General features: G+C 42.7%; 1 protein-coding gene across 1 annotated transcript in view; it reads left to right on the top strand.

Moving 5' to 3' along the window:
- The first annotated feature begins 326 nt into the window (after window positions 1-326).
- The window catches only part of EML6 (EMAP like 6), an 87951-nt gene continuing 69022 nt past the window's right edge, over window positions 327-19255 (top strand). The window contains exons 1-2 of the mRNA XM_039717142.1: window positions 327-782; window positions 1559-2239. Of these exons, the coding sequence (XP_039573076.1) occupies window positions 2043-2239 (197 nt within the window). The 5' untranslated portion in view covers window positions 327-782; window positions 1559-2042. The remainder of the gene's footprint in view (window positions 783-1558; window positions 2240-19255) is intronic.

Below are 19255 nucleotides of genomic sequence, written 5' to 3' on the forward strand. Positions count from 1 at the left end.
TCAGAAGGTGCCGGGCACTGCCCGGGCTCCCCAGGGAATGGCCACGGCCCCGAGGCTGCCAGAGCTCCGGGGGCGCTTGGACAGCGCTCTCAGAGACAGGGCGGGATTGTTGGGGTGTCCTGAGCAGGGCCAGGAGCTGGACTGGATGATCCGTGTGGATCCCTTCCAACTCATCATATTCCACGATTCTATGATAAAGCAGGGCGCATGTGGTGAGCGGCTGCTGGGAAGGAGTTAAAAAAACGTGAGGGCGAATTTGGTTGTATTTCATGAGATTTTTGAAGACTGTGGCACACGGGGAAAGCAGAAAGATGGGGGTTTTTGTCTAAATCTGAGTGTGCCCGCGGGGCTGGGCAGCGCCGGCCGCCGCGGTCCCCTCAGGGCCGGGCCCCTCAGGCGGGAGGGGCCGCGCGCCGCCGCCCGCGCGCGCCCCGTGAGGCGGGAAGGCGGCTCCGCCTCAGGGCTGGCGCCGTGAGGGCTCCGGCCGCCCCCGGCCGGGCTCCTGCTGTACGCGGCTACAGAAGCGCCGGGCTTCACATTCCCCGAGGGCGGGTGTCCCTCTGCCGTGTCCCCGAGTGCCGCCGGCGCTGTGACCCCGTGTGCGAGCGGTGGCGGCACGCCGCTCTCCAGCTCGGTCGGTGTGAGGCGTGTTGTGTGGGAAAAGGTACAGGGGCCGTCAGCCTTGGGGCTCGCTCTTCCCGTCCGTCTGGCGCTGTGCACTGCAAATGGGTGCTTGGTTCTGCTCCTCTGCATCCTCTTCCCTGCGGTTGTGGCCTTCTGGAGTGAGTTTCTGGAGGGCTGGGTTTGGGCTCCTGTGCAGTGATGCTGTAAGCAGTGGGTATCTTACCACCCACATGCAGCAAGCAAGCTCGGCAGATAATGGTAATATGAATGCTGCTTTAGGAAAAGCAGAAGACAAGAGAGATGTGTTCCCTATAGTGTCATCCCAAAGGATGACAGTGGAAAAAAAAAAAAAGAAAAAAAAGGAAAAATACCCCCAAACAAATAATTAAAAAAAAAAAAATCAAAACCACAGTCCCCTCTATCTCGTGGTGACTTTGAGTGTTTTGTGACTGAAAGCGGGAAAATAAGACTGTCTTAATTGCATAGTTGCTATAGGCTCCAAAAGGAGAAAGTTTTCAGTTGCTGGGGTGAGGAAAGGTGGGGTAATATTCCCATATTTATTCTGGATGTTGTGTGTGAGATTATACTGAAAGAAAGGGTTTGTATGAGGACTCGGAGCACTGGATCCTGCTGAAAAGCCTCAGAAGCCCCCGAGACCAGCCAGAGTGGCCACAGCACCCATCCAAGGAGAGCTCCCCATCCAAGGAGAACTCCCCCCATCCAGGCAGAGCTCCCCTCATCCAGGCAGAGCTCCCCCATCCAGGCAGAGCTCCCCCATCCAGGCAGAGCTCCCTCATCCGAGGACATCTCCCCTCATCGAACGAGAGCTCCCCATCCAAGCAGAGCTCTCCCGTCCAGGCGGTCCCTTTGCATTTTGAACACAGGTGCACTCTGCGGTTCTAGCGCACGGGTTTTGTGTTTTCTTCTCTTGCAGCCCTGGCCCCGAGGGTAGATATGTTAAAAAGAGGAGCGCCCAGGAAGCTTTGTGCAGGCAGCCAAGAAGGAGCAACACGGGAGACGCAGCGGGGAGACTTTGGCAGGTGTTGCTGGTGACGCACAGAAGTTACTTTGCCTTCGGAAAGAAAAAAAGCCGTGTCTGCTGCTTATGTAGGTGTGTTTTCGTGCCCCCGGGAAGTTGCCCGGGTCGCGCAGCGGCGGCGGAGCGGCGGCGGCTCGTCCTGGGCAGCGGCGGCAGCAGATGATGGTGGCGGCGCGGCGGTAGCGCGGCGGCGGCATCCCGCACCCGCGGATGCACTGCCCATCGCCATCGCCATCCCCATCCTCATCCCCCCGCGGAAGGGACACCTGAGGCTCCGGCAGGCGGGCGGGGATCGCCGCCGCTCGGAAGGGGAGAGCGTGCCGGGGGAAGGCGGGCCGGCGCTCGGCTGTGTGTGCCGGTGGGCAGGGGGCTGGTTATCATGGCGGATCGGACGGCTCCGCGCTGCCAGCTCCGGCTGGAGTGGGTGTACGGCTACCGGGGCCACCAGTGCCGCAACAACCTGTACTACACGGCGGGGAAAGAGGTGGTGTACTTCGTGGCTGGAGTCGGCGTGGTTTACAACACCAGGGAGCACAGCCAGAAATTCTTCCTCGGGCACAACGACGATATTATCAGGTAAGGGGGCTGACTTCTCTGGTGGTGGGGTGGGGTGGGGTTTAAAGGGAAGGGAGGAGAATGTAGTGCTGGCAGAATACCCCCTCCTCGCCTCTTGCAGCTCGGCTTGTACCTGCCGTTTTACAGCAGCTCAGATTTGTTAGCAGCAATCTCTGCGAGTGCTGAATCTCTAGATACTGTTGATTACCATTATTTTGTAGCAAAGCTTGAAAATATGGCTATAATAACGGAGGGAAGGTTAAATTTTGCTATTGCACTGCACCAAAAGCAAAGCACTTCATTTCAGCACTGGGAAGATCTCAGTGCAACAGTGCTGCAAAATCGTGGTTCCAGTACCTTGATGTTTCCAGAGCTGGGACCCCAGCTCATCAATTCTGACCTCGTACAGAAGGCAGGTGTAGCTCTCCTCGCCCTCAGCAAATCTCAGCACGAGAGTGCCATAAATCTGACATGTAGCTCAAGCTAATCTGGTTTTAATATCCAGAAAATGTAAATCAAAATCAAGTTCAGCTGTTTGCACTCCAGGCAAAAAATCCCACACATGCTGGTGCAAGATGGCCAGATCTTGCTCCTCATCTGTCCAATTCATTGTTCCTTTCTCTCAGATTCTGCCTGAGAAGTGGATTTAATTGATGTTTTCGTCCTACAGAAATGCTGATATTTTTATTGCACCTCACAAAACAAAAATGCCGTTTACAGTGTTCAAGGTAGTCCTTAAAAAAATCTGTCCAGAATACAGAAATGTACATCAGTAAAATAGAAAATTAATGTAGCTACTACTTGATGAGAGAAATCTGAGCCTAGAATATCCTCATGAAGGATGTTGCCTGGTGATGCCACTCCTCTGAGCAGAGCTATCTGCTGCCCTCCCTGTTCACCCAGTTCAGCATGAATGGAGCGTTTCCTGGATGATGTGAAACCAGAACAGTCCCAGGTGATTCATGGTGTGGGAGTGCTGTGGAAGCATCTGCTGAAGCCCGAGTTTTGACACTCTGTAACCAAACCACACAATTGTCACATAATCCTTGTTTGCAGAAAGCCATCCACTTTTCCCAGGAAGAGCTTTTGGCTGCTGTGTATCCTCGTAGCAGCCTTGTCCCCCTCTCCAGGATGCATTAAAGCAGCAGCATTTCACCAGCACAGTGCATGTGCATCAAAGTTTATTTTGGTTCCAAAGGTATTATCAGCTCCAAAGGGCTGCTGAAAATAGGCACTGGGCTGCTCAGAGAAGAGTTAGTATTTTAGAGACATCTGCAGGATCATGAAATTAAAAGTTTTGCTTGTTGTATGGACATAAAATTTGATATTCTTTGGTACAGGAAGTGTAATGCATATAGAGAGTTGTGTACTTCTGTGCTTATGTTTGAATGGTTTTTATAATACCTGACAGCACCTCCCTCCCCAAACCAAATGCACTGTACAGCTTCTGTACCCTCTACTTCAAGACCTGTCACATTAGGAATTTGCTTTTGGCAGTGTCATGTTTAGAAGGTACAACTGGGAGAGAAAGAATAAATGTCTCACATTTGTACTTTGACACTGCTTCTGCCTGTTGGGCTCTTTAAAGGAAGTTAGAATCATGTGTTCAAATAGTTGTGTCTTGAGGGACTTGCTAATGTTCAACTCATTCTTTGGAAAGATGGGTTTTGTTTCTGATCTGCAACACCACCAGAATTCTGTAGTTTCCACAAAGGATGAAACATTTGGGTCCAGAAGGCATGAGCAGAAGCCAAGCAACAGTTCATCTCAGCTCTTAGTGACCAAGAACTGTTGCTGTCACCACGTGGGGTTTTAGGAAGGACAGAGAACCCAGAGTGCTGTGGAATATTCTGTTGTTTGCACCACTGCATTGGTGGCTGCCTCCTTTGCCACTGGTGCACTGTGCAGTCCCTGCTGATGTAATATCCCATCACTGTAAGCACTTTAGAGTAGATGATGCCTTGTGTGGTCATCACTGATATGACTAATAAATGTGGGAATTTAAATTCTCACATTTTAAGCTTCACAGCTCTCATCCATTTGAGATGAATGGATGAATGTACTTATCCAATTTTTCTGGGTTTGTTGGGATTTGCTTGCTTGAGACCAGCTTCTAAACAGCAGGGTGTGCATTTGCAGTCCAACAGGTTGTAATTTCTAAAGAGGTTTGAAACACTGTTTAAAAAAGAAAACTTGGATTTTGGAAAATACTGTGAATCACTGAGATTGGGAGACCCTTCAAGTGGGAAGATCATCTGCTTCCAAGGACTGCTGTTATCTCCTTCTGTGAATTTTTTTGTGGTTTTCTGAATGTTTCTTTTGTTGAAAAAAAAAAAAAAAAGAGAAACCCGTGAGTCTCAGATGTAATATTGTGTGTTACCTTGAAGTGTTTATTGAAGTTATGAGAGGGGACATTTGTCCTTGGTGAAAAGGGCAGGTGTGTATGTTTTATATGTTCTCCAAGATTAATCATTCTGTCCCTTGTTTTGCATCAAGGTAATGCAACTGGACATAATTTAGTTTGGGCTAAAGCAGACCAGAAAGTATTAGATTAAATTTTACTGTATTGGAGAAATGCCTTTTTTTCCAAGATTCACATTTGAAAGGCGAGTTCTGCCTGTACAAGAACTGAATGTTCTGCACTCAGCTAATAAGGCCGATGTTCTGAGCAGGAACAAGGGAGCTTGGAATTGTCCTGTTTTCTGTGCAAAGCCACCACCAGGTGCTGGGCTTCCAGTGCCTCCTCCTTTGACTTCAGCAGGAGATGAGGTCCTGAACCACTGATTTAGCCTTTGAGTGAGCCCTGCTTTGCAGAGGAGTTTGTGAGTAACCTCCAGAGCATTGGCTTTGACAGTAATTGAACACTTCCAAAAGAACAGGTTTCCTTACTTTAATATTGTGCATTACTTGTAGAACAGTGATCAGTTAGATCAATCCTTGTTTTTCTTTCAATTAAGTCTTGGAGATGGTTCTTTCCTATAATTTTTCTGCAATTTATGCATGTAAAAGCCACAGCAAACAGTAAAAATAAAATTATAACCCATTGAGATACTTCTCACTATCACTTAAAATACAACTGATTTTATCTGTTTCTGCAGAAGTCATTTGTGAACAGAGATTCCTAACCTGAGAAATTTTTCCTGTGATGTAGTGACAAAGTTATTTCTCCCTGTTTTCCAGTTCCATGAATATCTGCAGTATTGAACAGTTGTCCTGAATATGTTACATCGTTACACACCCTGGTTTCTTGTGGAATCTGATATTTTGTTTGTTATGCACTTACAAAAGCAGTTCTGCATCCTGGCTGCCTCCATGCTGGTCCCTCGTGAGGCAGCAAGCCTGCTCCCTCTCGCAGGTCCCTGTAGTACCTGCAAAGCCCTGCTGTTATCCATGGATTGCAGAGCTGTTGTTTATGTAAGGCTGCTCACAGTGTACAGCAGTGTTGGGTTTAGCAGAATATTGCTCTCAGTGTGCTGACAGATTGAGATTAAAACCGCGGCCGCGCCAGCGGGGATGGGATTTGCTGGGCTGTGGGAGCCACTGCAGGCCTGGCCTGTTCTCCACAAGGGTTGTTTCAGGAGATGGGATGTGTGTCAGGATGTGGATTTCTTGTCTTGCTGCTGTGGGGAAAAGAGGAGTAATATGCTTCAAGCAATGTTTGTATTGCTGACCGCAGTACATATAATTCCGGAATTTTTCTTTTGTAGAGCTATGCAAATCAAAACCTCAGAGACAGAAGATCTGAATTGTACTTTAATATTTTTAAAATATTTTATTTAAAATTATGTGTTATAATATCTCTGTTCATAGGGTTATGCTTATTTGAAGGGATCTAAAATACTTTAATTTCTGTTCAGTTGCCACCATTTGGATAGTGACAGAGCGTGTTTGTTGTAGAGTGGTGCTCAGGTTACTGTGGTTATTATTTATCATCAGTGCATGGGAGCTGCACTGGCTGCAGCTTGGGCTAACCCTGGGCTTCAGACACCCGAGGTGGCCCCACAGGAGTGCTGAGATTCAGTGACCTAAATGAGAGATTTTAGGAGAGATTTTCAACAGCAGAAATTCCAGCCCTGTTTCTTATGTGGATGCTACACCAGCCATCCAGACTGAACAGACATAGCACACCCGGGGTGAAGCAGAGTTTTGGGAACTGCTTTGAGGCAGCAAGTTGTTAGATGAGTTTTGTATAAAAGGAATTAGTTCCCCATAAAAATTCCTCTAATCAGCTTGTTGCCTCCTTTGCTTTCAATGCTGGAAAACCTGGTGAAAATGCTGTTTATTCCATGAAGTTCCAGTGGCCTCTTTTGCCTCTACTTGAGTGCTGTGCTGTGCTTAGGTTTGAAGTCTCTATCAGTGCATGACCTGCTATAAATTGGTTTTTTAATTACCTGTGTTAATGTATCAGATGTGTTGGAATATACAGTTACAGGATCTTATTGAAAGTGATTTAGAAATACTGAGATCAGTTAAAAGGGGAGAGAAACTCAGCAGGCATTTGTCACTATATGTTGATGAGAATGATCATCATTTAACTACAGCCTTTAACCAGAGCAGTCTAAACCTAATTTTTTTTTTCTTTCATTTCCTATGTATTAAGTCTCTGCAATTTTTTTACTTGTTTTATTTCGGCTTGATTTCAGATGGCCAGGAGTCGTGATGGTCAGGTAGTTGTGTGTAATCACTCTTTACCCAGATGAAGACTCACAGAAAATGTTTTCATATGAGTTAACTTAATTTCAAACTAAAAAAGAATAAAATCTACAGCTCCAAGTATTGGGTCTGTAAAAAGGTCTTTTGCTGACTTGCCAACTGCTCAGGTTTTTGGGAACCTTGGTAAAGAGCAAAAATGCCTCCTTTTCTTCCCACCTAAAGACTGCTCTTTGGAAGATCAGCTTGTTTTTCATGAGGTGCATTTCTACCCCAGGAACATTTAGTTGTCTGCATTGCTGTCCAAGAGACACATTGAATTTAAATTCCCCTTCAGAGGTGATATTTATATATACAGACCTGGGAACAGATCTCTAAAGCTTTAGGGAGGTCTGGTCTAAAGGCTGAGTGTATGTTTATGTCAAGCTTTTTTAAGTGTTCCAGCAGCACAATGAACCTTGGTGTGCTCAACGTTATTGCTGGAACTTCTGTGGGTGCTGGCACTGGAGTTTGTTCTCTCTTCTCTGACAGATGGATGGAAATACACTAAAATGATGGCAATTAAAACAGAACATAAAATAAAGGCTACTCTCAGAGTGATACAGCAAGCCTGTTATTTTGGCTGCCTAACACTCCTTGTTGCAAAAGATTTTACTGGATTTTTATAGGGAATTTTGAGTGCCTCCATTACTGTAGCAGACTTGAATGTTCAAGGCCTAACCCTACATGTAAATTACTGACTGGCACTGCAGTTTATATGTAGTCATACTAATATTGATGCCTCCACATGAAAAATGGGCATCTGTTCATGCCAAACAGACTTCCTCATCCTCAGAAACTGTTATCCACATGCAGAGATAAATACTGAAGGTATCATTTACTGTGGTAGTAACCTACTTGTAAATATTAACTGCAAAATAATAGTTTTGGGCAAGACGAGCCATACTTTTGAAGAAGAATTTCCTGGGTTTTTTTAAAGAGATATTGTTTATTTTAGAAATTTACTGTAGTACAAAAGACAAAATACACCCTCAGCTTTTTACAGCTCTGCCTGCAGTTAAGGCTGGAGCCCTTTTGCTTTCACCCTGACTAGGCAGAGCATGCCTCCTTCTCTGTGTGCTAAGAGCTCTTAAACTGGAGGTTAGTCACAGTCAGCTGCTGTCTGACCAGAAAAAGTGTTAAATGTAAATTCCTTTAACTTTTCCTTTCATTTCTCTAGTGTTCGAGCACTATTTGTAAGGTCCTTAAAGGACCTTTTGGCTTCTCCCAGTGCTGGAATCTGTGATGAGGTAAAAGCTGAGCTTTCCCTGTGGCTTCTCTCTGGCAGCAGATCAGAGATGATGCCACTGGGTCCTGCCCTCTGGCCCTGGTCACACCAGTGCTGAGCATGTACAAGTGTGGCTGCACCAAAATGAGATTTTAGCAGTAGGTCTGCAGCAGGTTCCTGATCCCTCTAGGATTCTGAGGAATTCTCATTTGTTTAGAAATTATTTATTAAAAAAAATATTGAAATCCTTCCCTTCCCTTCCCTTCCCTTCCCTTCCCTTCCCTTCCCTTCCCTTCCCTTCCCTTCCCTTCCCTTCCCTTCCCTTCCCTTCCCTTCCCTTCCCTTCCTTTCCCATGCCATTCAGAATGCACTCAAAATTTTGGGGGTCTTCTTTTGGATATGGGACTCTTTGGAATACAGAGTTTGTGATATAATTGTGTCACAGATCTCCAAATAAATATTTCAAATTAATTTCAAATGAAAAGTTGACATTTCATATTGCGGTAGAAAATTTTTGCAAAGAATAAATTAAGAGAGCTAATTCCCATTATTTCTGTTCCATTAAGTGGAGGAAGAACACACTTTTTAAAGGATTTTTCACATCTGCTTTAGGCTCATCTCTCTTCCATCTTACCTCCTGTCTGGCAAGGACAGTTCAGATTATTAAAAATTATTCTTTTATCCTTTTAAGTTTTCCTTATATCCTTTTTAAAATCACTTTTCATAAATTCAGGTCCTCCCTGGCAGGACGCTAAGTTTTGTGAAGAAAGCAATTTTATAAATAATTTCAATATTAAGAAAATAGACACAAAGTAATTTCTTCCTTTGAAATAGAACTTAGCCAAGAACATAGAGTTTTGAGGGCTTTGTATTTTTTGTTAGTTTTATTTTCATATTTACTTTTCCCATGGCTTCTATCAGATTTTCAGATTTAATTTTTTTTTCTCCTTTAAGGAGATTGATTTCATGGAGATAGAAATAAAATACAGCATGAAAAATACCATTTTAGTTTTGTTTGCAGGATGAGCAGAGGGCAGATACATGAAGGAGCCCTCACACTAACTCTTGGCTGCTCCCTTCCCAGGCAGAGCTTGTCCATTGTAATTCTTACCTTAGGTTTGTACTGAAGAATTAGCTGTGATACATCTTTTGTCTTATCTGGCCTGGGTGAAGAATGAAGGAAAAAGGATATTTTGCCCAGGAAAACTGTAAGAGACTAGAAAAGCAAGTAGATATCTGAACTGCCATCAAGGACATGTGAAGCCTCCTTTAACAGCTTGTAATTTTTAATGTTCTGAAAGAATTTAGGATGTTCAGTGAGCAATGCAGGGACCCGTTTCCCTGTCCCTGCACAGCACCGGGTGTGTTGCTATTCCCACTCCTGGCTGCCTGCCATGGTGTGGTTAAATCTGGAAGTCTGCCCAGCCCCCTGAATGTGCTCGATTAGCAGATTTGATTGGAGCAGCACCACCCGCATCTCACCCGGGGCTTGTGCTCCAAGGTTCTGCTCAGCCCGGCTCCAGTGCCAGGAGCCATCAGCAGAGCCCTCCCTCCGTGTGCCAGGGCAGGGCACTGCTCCGTGGGCTGCACAGGGGATGGGAGGAGCAGGAGATGTGCTGGGCTCTCCACACGAGCCTGGCAGCTGTGGCTGGAGCCTGCTCTCTCTCCTACTGGGAAGGGGAAGGCAAACCCCCCTGTAACATCCCTGAGCCCATAAGCTAGAGAAAAACCCCAAGTATTAGCAAATGACAAGCAGTAAACCAGATTATAACTGCCTGAAGCTACATGCTGCCAGGCAGTTACATAATGGCACAAAACTCTTCAGCCTCCACTGCAGCACTGAGCCTAAAATACAGCAAAAAGGGCTCTGATGAGCCCAGCTCTCCGAGGTTTCACTGAACTCCAGGTTCCCAATCTCTGCTCTGAAGAGTTGGCTAAGAAACCAAGAGAAAAAAAAATAATAGGCATGAAAATGAGTCACAGTGCTTACATAAAAACACAGAAATGCACAATTCCGTGTTTGTTTATATAACTCCTGGTATTAGTCTCACAAAACAGAAGTTTAAAAGGCATTCTTTGGATCATGATAATCTCCCTTAAATACAGTATGTCATGGATTTTGGTGGTGTCATAACTTCACACCACTCTCTCCTGTTTGTGTCTGTGACTGGCTGCACATCCATTAAAACACAGGTAAAATTAACAACTGGTTGGATAATTAAAAATCTTAAATTGCATTAAAAGACATGTTTTGAGTACTAGGGAGGGTCCTGTATTCTGAGGGTGCCTAGTGCAGCTGGTTCTGTGGAAGGACAGAGGTTAAAATGGTTTGTGAGCATCTTTCCAAAATGCCTGATGAGTCTTTCAGTGGAACAGGAAGGTTGGTGAGCACTTCCAGTGACACTCTGCTTCTTCAGAAATTTAATACTGAAGGTTTTCCTTATGGAAACATTGATTTAACAGCATGGCATAACTGTCTATTTGAAACTTGCTGTATTGACATTTGATAAGAGTTTGTTTTGAAGTGACTGCAAAGCAATCCCATAAATGTGACAAGTTATTGTTGAGCTGGATTTGGGTGTGGCTCGTGGGCTTTGAACAGCGTGTCAGGTATTTGTGTGGATTCTTTCCATTGCCTGGCTGTGGTGCTCCTTGAGGCCTCAGGGTTCAGGACCTGAGCTTTTTCCACATGCAAGGACAGCTTTCCTCAAGCCTCTACCCAGTTTGTTGCCTAAAATAACACTAAACAGAGGTTCTGAACCTTTTCCCTTCATGTTTTTCCCCAGCTATCCATTTTGTAGCCAGCACAGAAGGGAAGCTATCTGATTCAGAGAACTTGCTAAATTCCCAGACTGTGTCTTCACTTTTTGCTGTTTCTCTTCCCTTGCTGTGGAGTTACCACAGACATAATTTTGCTTTCCAGCCATGGTGATGACTCCGTGGGCACTGCCTTATGAGCGAACATATGAATTGCTCTGTTACACAGATGGATTTTAGAAGCTTGGAAGTAAACTAATCTTCCATGTCTAAAATTTCTAGAAAATACTTGAATTTCCAGGGCTTGTTTGAGTGCTCTGATGGGAGCCAGCGTGTGGATCTTTAACTTTCCAGAGCCTGGTGGATACACGAGTGTGACTAGGCATGTGAGGAGATCTCAGATCTGCATGGGAGATGGGCGACAGCTATTTATTTCTGTAAAGGCCTATTTTAAGAATATTGTAAATCTGAACAGAGAGTCTTGTTCTCTGAGAGCTGGCCTTATGTGAGATAAAACATGATTTTCCTGCAAGGGAGCTGAGAAAGCAGCATGCATTTGTCTGAGCAAGGAATATTTTGGCACTTGTGTGTACATCAGTATAACTTCACAATTGTATTTTCGTTGCCTGTTGGACCAGGTAAAGGGTCATAAGAGAATTTAAATTAGGAATAACCATGTACTCAGTGTTTCAACTGAGGACAGACTAATTGAGGTAGGAATCCCCTGCTGTTAAATAAGTCAGCTCTTCAGAATGCCCTGTGTCTTGCTGTATTAAATAGTTACTTGAATGGGTACTACATTTCACATTTCCCCCATGGTATGTGTTGTTTTTCATTTCCAATCTGTGGGACTCCCCACTGCTTAGGGGTAAATGTTCTTTTACCTTGTCATTTAGTTTGGTAGGAGTTACTTTACACAGGATGACAGTGCACTGCACACTTTTTTTTTTTCTGTTTTCTTCCTCCCTATAGATATAACAATTTTATCAGCCTGAGCCCCTCAAAAATGAACATCTGCTGCAGCTGTCACAGGCTGCTATCAATCCAATTTCAGGATTGTGTTCTGGGTTTTTAAACTTATGTATACACATAAATACATATCAATAGTGTGTGTGTATATATATGTGTATATATATATAATTATGCAGTATTATATTAATGTATAAATATAAAGATTTCATATTTTTGGCCTTCAAATAAATTGTTGACTAAATGTCATCACACAATTACCCCTTTCACTTCCCTCTTCCTGTGCTGGAGGAAGAAGTGGGGACTGATGTCCCTTAATTCCATTTATGAATGGACTGCTCTTAATCCTGGACTTGTTAAGCAGTTGGGACTACGTAGAATTGTTCAATATTGGCACATCTAATCTAAGATTTTTCTGAGTGCTGGCAGAAATTTAGGCTCCTAGGAAATGTTTCCAGAAAAAAAAAAAAAAGTCTTGCATTGTGACAGGAGGGGTTTTTCCCTCTAGTATGTGACAGAAATTTTAAAAAGAAAAAAAAGATGAGAGTCACCAAAAAAAGCAATTGCCACAACCATGGTTTGTTCTCTGGGGCTTGGGCTGTGCCTTTAGGACAACATGCCCAAATATGTTAAAACAGAAGAGTTTCACTGTATGTCAGCATGAATTTAGGGCATCAGACATTGCATCCTGCTCAGGAGGTCCTGGGGATTTTTAGCTCTTCATTTCTCTCTTCTGAAGACAGACCGTGGCATTTCAAATGTCATTTTCAGTTATGTCCTGCACTGGTTATTCCTGTGGGAATGTTAGCATACTGTTTCTAACATGCTGGATTCCAGTTTTTGTCCTGGCTCCCTCGAGTCACTGAGGTAGAACTGCTTTACTGGTACCTCTGGCATCCACCCCCAAAGGGGAAAGTTCCAATGGAATAACAAGTAGGTTGGTCTCCTGTTTCATTCTTGGATTACTCATGGACATGGGGCTCCCCAGACTTGGTTGTTCATACAGCATGCAACACATTCCACCTATCTTACCTTGAAAATGGAAGCGTGGTTTTGATCAGCTCTGTCAGAAACCAGCAAAAGCCCTGAGGAATCTGGTTCAGAGAAAAATTTGGCAGCATCTCATACATTCTGAACATAAACTTTATTTTTCTTAATTAGAATCCTCATTTATATTTTAGGTTATGCTTTGTTTGACTGAATATTTTTTCCTTTTTTCTTGAATTAATTTTATTTCTATTTCTTACATTGTTGTAACAAGAAGGCCCAGCTGACAGAGTGAATAAAGATGAATGCTTCTCACCAGCCTTCAGGGAGATGACTTCAGAGTTATCAATTAAACTCCCACTCAGCTGCTGGAATCTGCTCTTCATCATGACCCCACAGTCACCCCCCTAAAGGCTGCCTCAGTCTCTCTAACTCTGAGACATTCTTGCAATAATATATTATTGCAAGAAGTTTCTTTGCTGTCTTATTTCCTCTTCATTCTGTTCTTGCATCCTTTTTTGTTTGTTTGCTTGTTCCATTCTCACCCTTCTGCATGAAAATCCATATTTATGTTGTGGCTTCTCCCCTGAGAGGCTGAGGACAATTAAATTCATCAGTGGAGGTGTTTGTTCTGAAGAAAGGACTGGATTGTTCCCAGAACACTCACCTGAAACCTAAGAGAGACAATTTTCCATGGAACAAGCCATTTCCACCTGCCTGGGAAGAACTGGGACTCACATGTGGGTATTACCTGAAAAGGCATTAAATGAAAACCTACAAAGGCTCCTCTTCCTAAACCTACATCTCCAAGTGAAGGAAGTTTAAAAGAGGAAGTGTTAGAAAACACATGCCAGTCTCCAGGTTCTATGGGGGTTTTATGAACTGTACCTGGAGGTTGTAAAATACTGATAAGGCCTGACATCCTGTTGGACCTGGTCTGGATAGATTAGAAAAAGTTAAAAGTCCCATTCAGTGAGCACTGTTTTCAGCCAAATAAGATAACTTGAATGTCACAGAATTACACAGAAGTGCAATCATTTCAGTAATTTTCTAAATAAATGAAAAAGTTACTATTATTTAATACCATGTTAAACAAAACGATATTTTTTAAGCTGTGTTCCAGTCACGTTATGAATCTCATTTCCAAAGTAAAAGTGAAAACACTTCTAGATATGTTTATGGCTTTGTTATAAGATCAGGAAAGCCAAAGTATATAATCTTACTATTTTAATATTTAAATGATGAATATAGAATAAAGCTTTGGCTTTCAACTTTTTTTTTCTAATTCTGAGATGATTACAGATCTTTTTTTACTTATTCCAGCTGCCTGCAGAATACAAAAATAAAAGCAAATGTATGCAAAATGCATTGCTCAAATTAACATGCATTAAAATTCTGGTTGTTTCTCAACTCGTCTGATATTTTTGCAAGAGAGAGCAGAATGTGGATAATGTGTCCCAGTCATCTCTATTAATCTTTTGCTTTCAGTAATACAAATCTGATCAGAAAATACTGACAGCTGTGATTTCAGCTGAGCTGCAAGTGTATCAGCACTGCAGACTGTAATATAGATAATTTAAACCAGCAAACTTAGGTACTACTGGCATGGAACTCTCCTCAGTTTTATTCTTCCTGCTATGGCAAATCTGGGAATTCCTCCAATGCACCCTTACCTAAATTAATTCTGCTTCCCATTTGATCTGCTTGCCTATATTGGGAGCACAACAAAAGATCTGAATCCCCAGATCAGCTCAGGAGCTGGTTTGCAGTACAAAATTCCAACAACACTACCCTGGGGTGTGTCCCACAGGCCCTGGGCAGTAACCTGAGTTAGCTGAATTTATTGTGTTCAAATCCTACATTTTAATATGCACTTAAAATATTATGATTGTGCAAACAACGCTGGGGAAAAGAGCATTTTGATTTATTTCACTTCAGTAGCTGTAGCAGAGACAGGGGATGTCTGAGGCACTTGGCATGTTGGTATTAACTCTGCTGCTTGGACTCTCCAGAGTGAGATTTTCTATTGTAGAAGTCTAAGAAGTAATTTGATTTTCTAGTCCTGATGAATTACAGCTTCTCATCTGAAAGTGCTGCTCATATCCACGAGTCTGAAAAAATACAGATCTAGAGCTTGCACAGCCTTTGTGAGATTCCAGAAGGCAAAGGAATATTTTAGTTTGGCTTGTGCAATTATTACTAATGTTTACATTTGAAGCTGCTTCTTTCTTTTACTTCATTGGACACTGGATTGATGGAATACTAAAATGGACTTTCTAACTGCTCAGGCAGCCTGCTTTTGTATGGCTCTCCACACTGGGGTGAACTTCACTTCTAAGTAACTAATAAAGTCATTCCCTTATTTTCTCCTTAGTTTAATATATTTTAAAAATAAAATCAAATAAAATACTTACAAAACATGGCAGTACATGAATTCGATGAAATATTCAACAACATCACAGGAAAACACTAAGTGTTAAAAAGAAATTAAAAGTGGAATAATTAAAACATTTTTAAGTGACTATACCAAGCTGATTTGACAATTAAGCATCCTAGAACTATTGTTTTTCACATAATCAATGAACCAAGAAACACAGAAAAAATTAAAATAAAGCTTTTTCCTGATTATAATTTCTGTATACTATTAACTTCTAAAAATGACCGGGGTGAATTTCTGCCTTCCACTAGATACAGGTGCAGCTTATTTAATTCACAGACTTTTGGGGTTTTACACAAAGGATAACAGTTTCCTGCTATTTTAGTAATTTCTGTAAAGATGAATCAGCAATATTTGTATGTGCTGAGTGAAGGAAGGTGTGCCTTGGTGGTGATTTTTTAAAGACGTGAGTTGAGAGTATTTAGGTGTATTTTCACAAGTGGAGCAAAATTCACATCATCCTTCAGTGTGAGCAGCTGAGTTTTGGACACATTTCAAATATCTGCGGGCAGCGCCATGAGCCAAGCTCCCATTAGAAGTGTGTCCTTTGCTTATTTGTGACTAACAAGGATTTTCTTTCAGGAAAAAGCTTCAAAATGAGCTTCCTTTCTGTAGACATTCAGAAATCTCCACTCAGCCAAGCAAACACCCCAGATGTATGAGATGTTTAGTGTAACATCCCTGGCTTAGACATCACAGAGATTCCACTGGGAAAAAAACCTCGGCTGGAGAATGAATTGTGTGGTATCAAATTGATGTGAACTTGAGTCTTTGCTTTTGTTCTGATAAAAAGCAGCTCTGTGCTGTGGAATGTTCTGTTGTCTGCCACCTGTTAAGCACAGATTGTTCTCAGGCGAGCGTTTCACCTGAATTTAATTTGGGAGTAGCAGCCTGGCCCGAGCAATGAGCAATGGAAGTCCCTGCACCTGGGCTTGCCCGGCCGCCTTTGTAACAACCGGGGCCAGCTGGGGTGGGGAGGGAGTCGGATTCAGTTGTTAAACTGCCCTCCCCAAAGCTGCTCCGGAGCCTTGGTGAGTGTTTCTGTTACTTTTTTAGGCTTTTTAAAACAACCAAAGTGACAAAGCCTGTGGTGGAAAGGAGAGACGGCTGAAAGGGAAGCAGTGAGAGTCTTCAATCAGCATTAAATTCTGAGTGTGTTGCTGTGGTGTTTTCCTGTTTATGTTTCTGGGGTTTTGTGTGCAGAGTATTTGTATGCTGTTGGTGAATTATTTGTTGGTTTTGCCATGGTGCTGCATAACTCTGTCATCAACAGGACAGCAGAGCATGGTGAAATCAAGGTGTTGGTTTTGATTTGAAATTCTCTCTGTGTTTGCTCTAATAGCAATGGTGCTTAGCTGCTTTTTGTTTAGTAATAAGCTATAGCTGGGTAAGGTCTTGCAGCTAGAACAGGCCCTGGGGAACCAGGTAAATTCTGTCATCTGAGAAGTTTAACAGAGGTTTAGTTTAATCTGTCTCACACAAAAGAGACACCTGATACTTAGAATACTCAGGCTGTGTCATACAATGTAAAGCAAGGTAATAAAAGTCACACTTATTTTAGTGAGTGCCCTTCTCAGAAAAATAAAACTATTTTGTGGATAACTGTAGAGAAACCTTTCTTGTCTGAATTTGTTAGAAAAAAGGAAAATGGAATTATAATAAGTACTTGTTATAAACAGTGTTTGAATTTTTAGGAGTAGTGTTTGTATTTGTGTTCTGTGTAATTAACTGGTGAAGCAGAACTTCAGAAGCCTGGCAAGAGTGTTCATAGAAGTGAAAACTCATGACTTTGCTGCTGGTCCACTGTGACTGGAAGTTTAAAGAACAAACCATTCTGATGTTACATATGGCTCCTATTTGTTCTGCAGTGGTTTCTGCCCCAGTTGATGTTTGCTGTTATTCACTTCAGCTTGGCCAAACAGAGAGCGGGATTTCCACATACTCATATAAGAACTTTCTATTTCTTTCCTGTTTCTACTGATTTTCAACCTCTAAAACAGAAATACACTGTCTTTGAGAACAGTTGTTGGTCTTGGGTTTGCATTCCTGTGAGATCACAAGAAAAAGGCATTCTTAGTAGCACTGAAAGCTCCCACTATCCTAAGGGGTCTAAAAATGAACACTTTTTACCAGCCATATCTAATATTGCCACATTTATCATTCCTGTAGGCATTCAGTGTACAAAGAATGATCTGCTTCTGACCTGTGAAATGCAGCTCAGTGTGTGTTGGTTTGATACACCATGGAATCAAACCCTTCCTCTTCTCCTTGCCATTAAATATTGTGGGGCAGGACAGCCATGAGAAAAAGGCTCAAATAGGATGCAGCTGTGTGTTTGTTGCCCTTGAAGAAGGAACACTTTGTCCAGGTTTAAAATCCTTATTTCTGATAATCAGGTGAGGGCAAACCTATGCAAACAGTATTATTATCCCTGTGTGAATTTTTTAGCAACAGCCTGGGAGTTTTGTTAGACCACACAATTTGTCCAAGATGTGAGTATACCTGGGGATTTTCAAGAGGATGAAATGAAATCTCTTAAACTAAAAATGAAAGTGGGAGTGATCCAGGCAAGTTGTGACAATGGCTGGGTTTTTTCCCTTGTTCTCTGCAGTATTTCCTATTTCTCCTTGGCTGTTCTCTGGGCTTTTTGGTTATTTTTATCACGTCTTCTATATTCATTTTGCAGCTCCCCCATGATTCCTCTTTTTGTCAGCTCTGTCTTTTGTCTGTCCTGTTTCCAAAATTTTCTTCCCGTTTTCCCTCTCTTCTTTTTTAGCTGCAAATGTTTTGATCCAGACTGTGATCTGCATAGTTATACCCATACTCAGTGCTGGCTGTTGGCTATACAGAAAGCAGAGTAGATGGAGGAAATGCCAAAGCAGTTGTGTCTGAGTCAGCCTCTGCAGGGAACAGGAGAATCCCCCCCTGGGAATGCCTCGTGCCATCTGCACCAATCGCCATGCTGCGGGCAGTTCATTAATTACTGCATGTGGGCAATTAATTAGTGCTCAGATTTCCTGTTCGCTGGGACCACCAGTTGTAGAGCTGTGGCTTAATCTTTGCCTGAATGATGTCACATCCCTGCCTTAGTGGGACAGGCACAGCGACATTCAGGCCGTTTTCAGTTCAGCCCTTGAGAGTGATGAAAAGAGAAAAAGAAAGGGTTTCACTGCCAGCAGCTGTACCTGGTTTGTGTTCTGGTTTGGTTGCGTTTGGTTCTGGTGTTTCCACAGTCAGCCTGGAATAAGGTGAACACAGGAAATGAAGGAAGCTCCAACATGTGACTGATTTCTTCACTTCCAGGCTTTATCTGATGTATGAATTTTATATTTTCAATCACGGCGTTCAGACTGGCCTTCAAATTCCTTTTACCAGATGAACACAGGAGTTTTGCTGGTTCCTGTTGAGCAGCACTGGATTTACAGCAGTGTTTCATTAGCTTTCCATGTATTGAGAAATCACTGATAGCATTTAAATCGGTGTTTTTATCTCATCATCACATACCAATATCTATTTGCTGCTTTATTGTGTATTTTATTACAGAATGTGTTACATTGTCTATAAAGTATCATAAGCATAGAGTAGGGCAGGGACAAATACAATGCTGACCCAAGTACAGTTCTTGCTCTTTCCCAACCCTTTCTTTTTAGTCTCCAATTCTAGTAGACTTTTTTTTTTTTTACAAATAACAGACTCAGATCCATTTTATTGACTGCATCAAATCACAATGTTTAGATAGAGATGGTGTCATGTATATCTGTTTTGGGTATTTATTTACAACTGCTTTGGCCATCAAAACAAGTGTTTGGTTCATCATCATGAATGCAAATATCATTAGACTCAAATGGGAACCCTGAGCATGCATGGGAAAACTGGAATATTGTGGTTGAATTCCAGAGTTCCACAGCAGGGATCTATGGGGTAGTGTGGATCATAAGAAATACTGGATATTTTCTCCAGTCAGTTGTTA

Source organism: Passer montanus, unplaced genomic scaffold, assembly GCF_014805655.1.
Source record: "Passer montanus isolate IOZ18808 unplaced genomic scaffold, ASM1480565v1 scaffold37, whole genome shotgun sequence".
NCBI classification, from domain to species: Eukaryota; Metazoa; Chordata; class Aves; order Passeriformes; family Passeridae; genus Passer; species Passer montanus.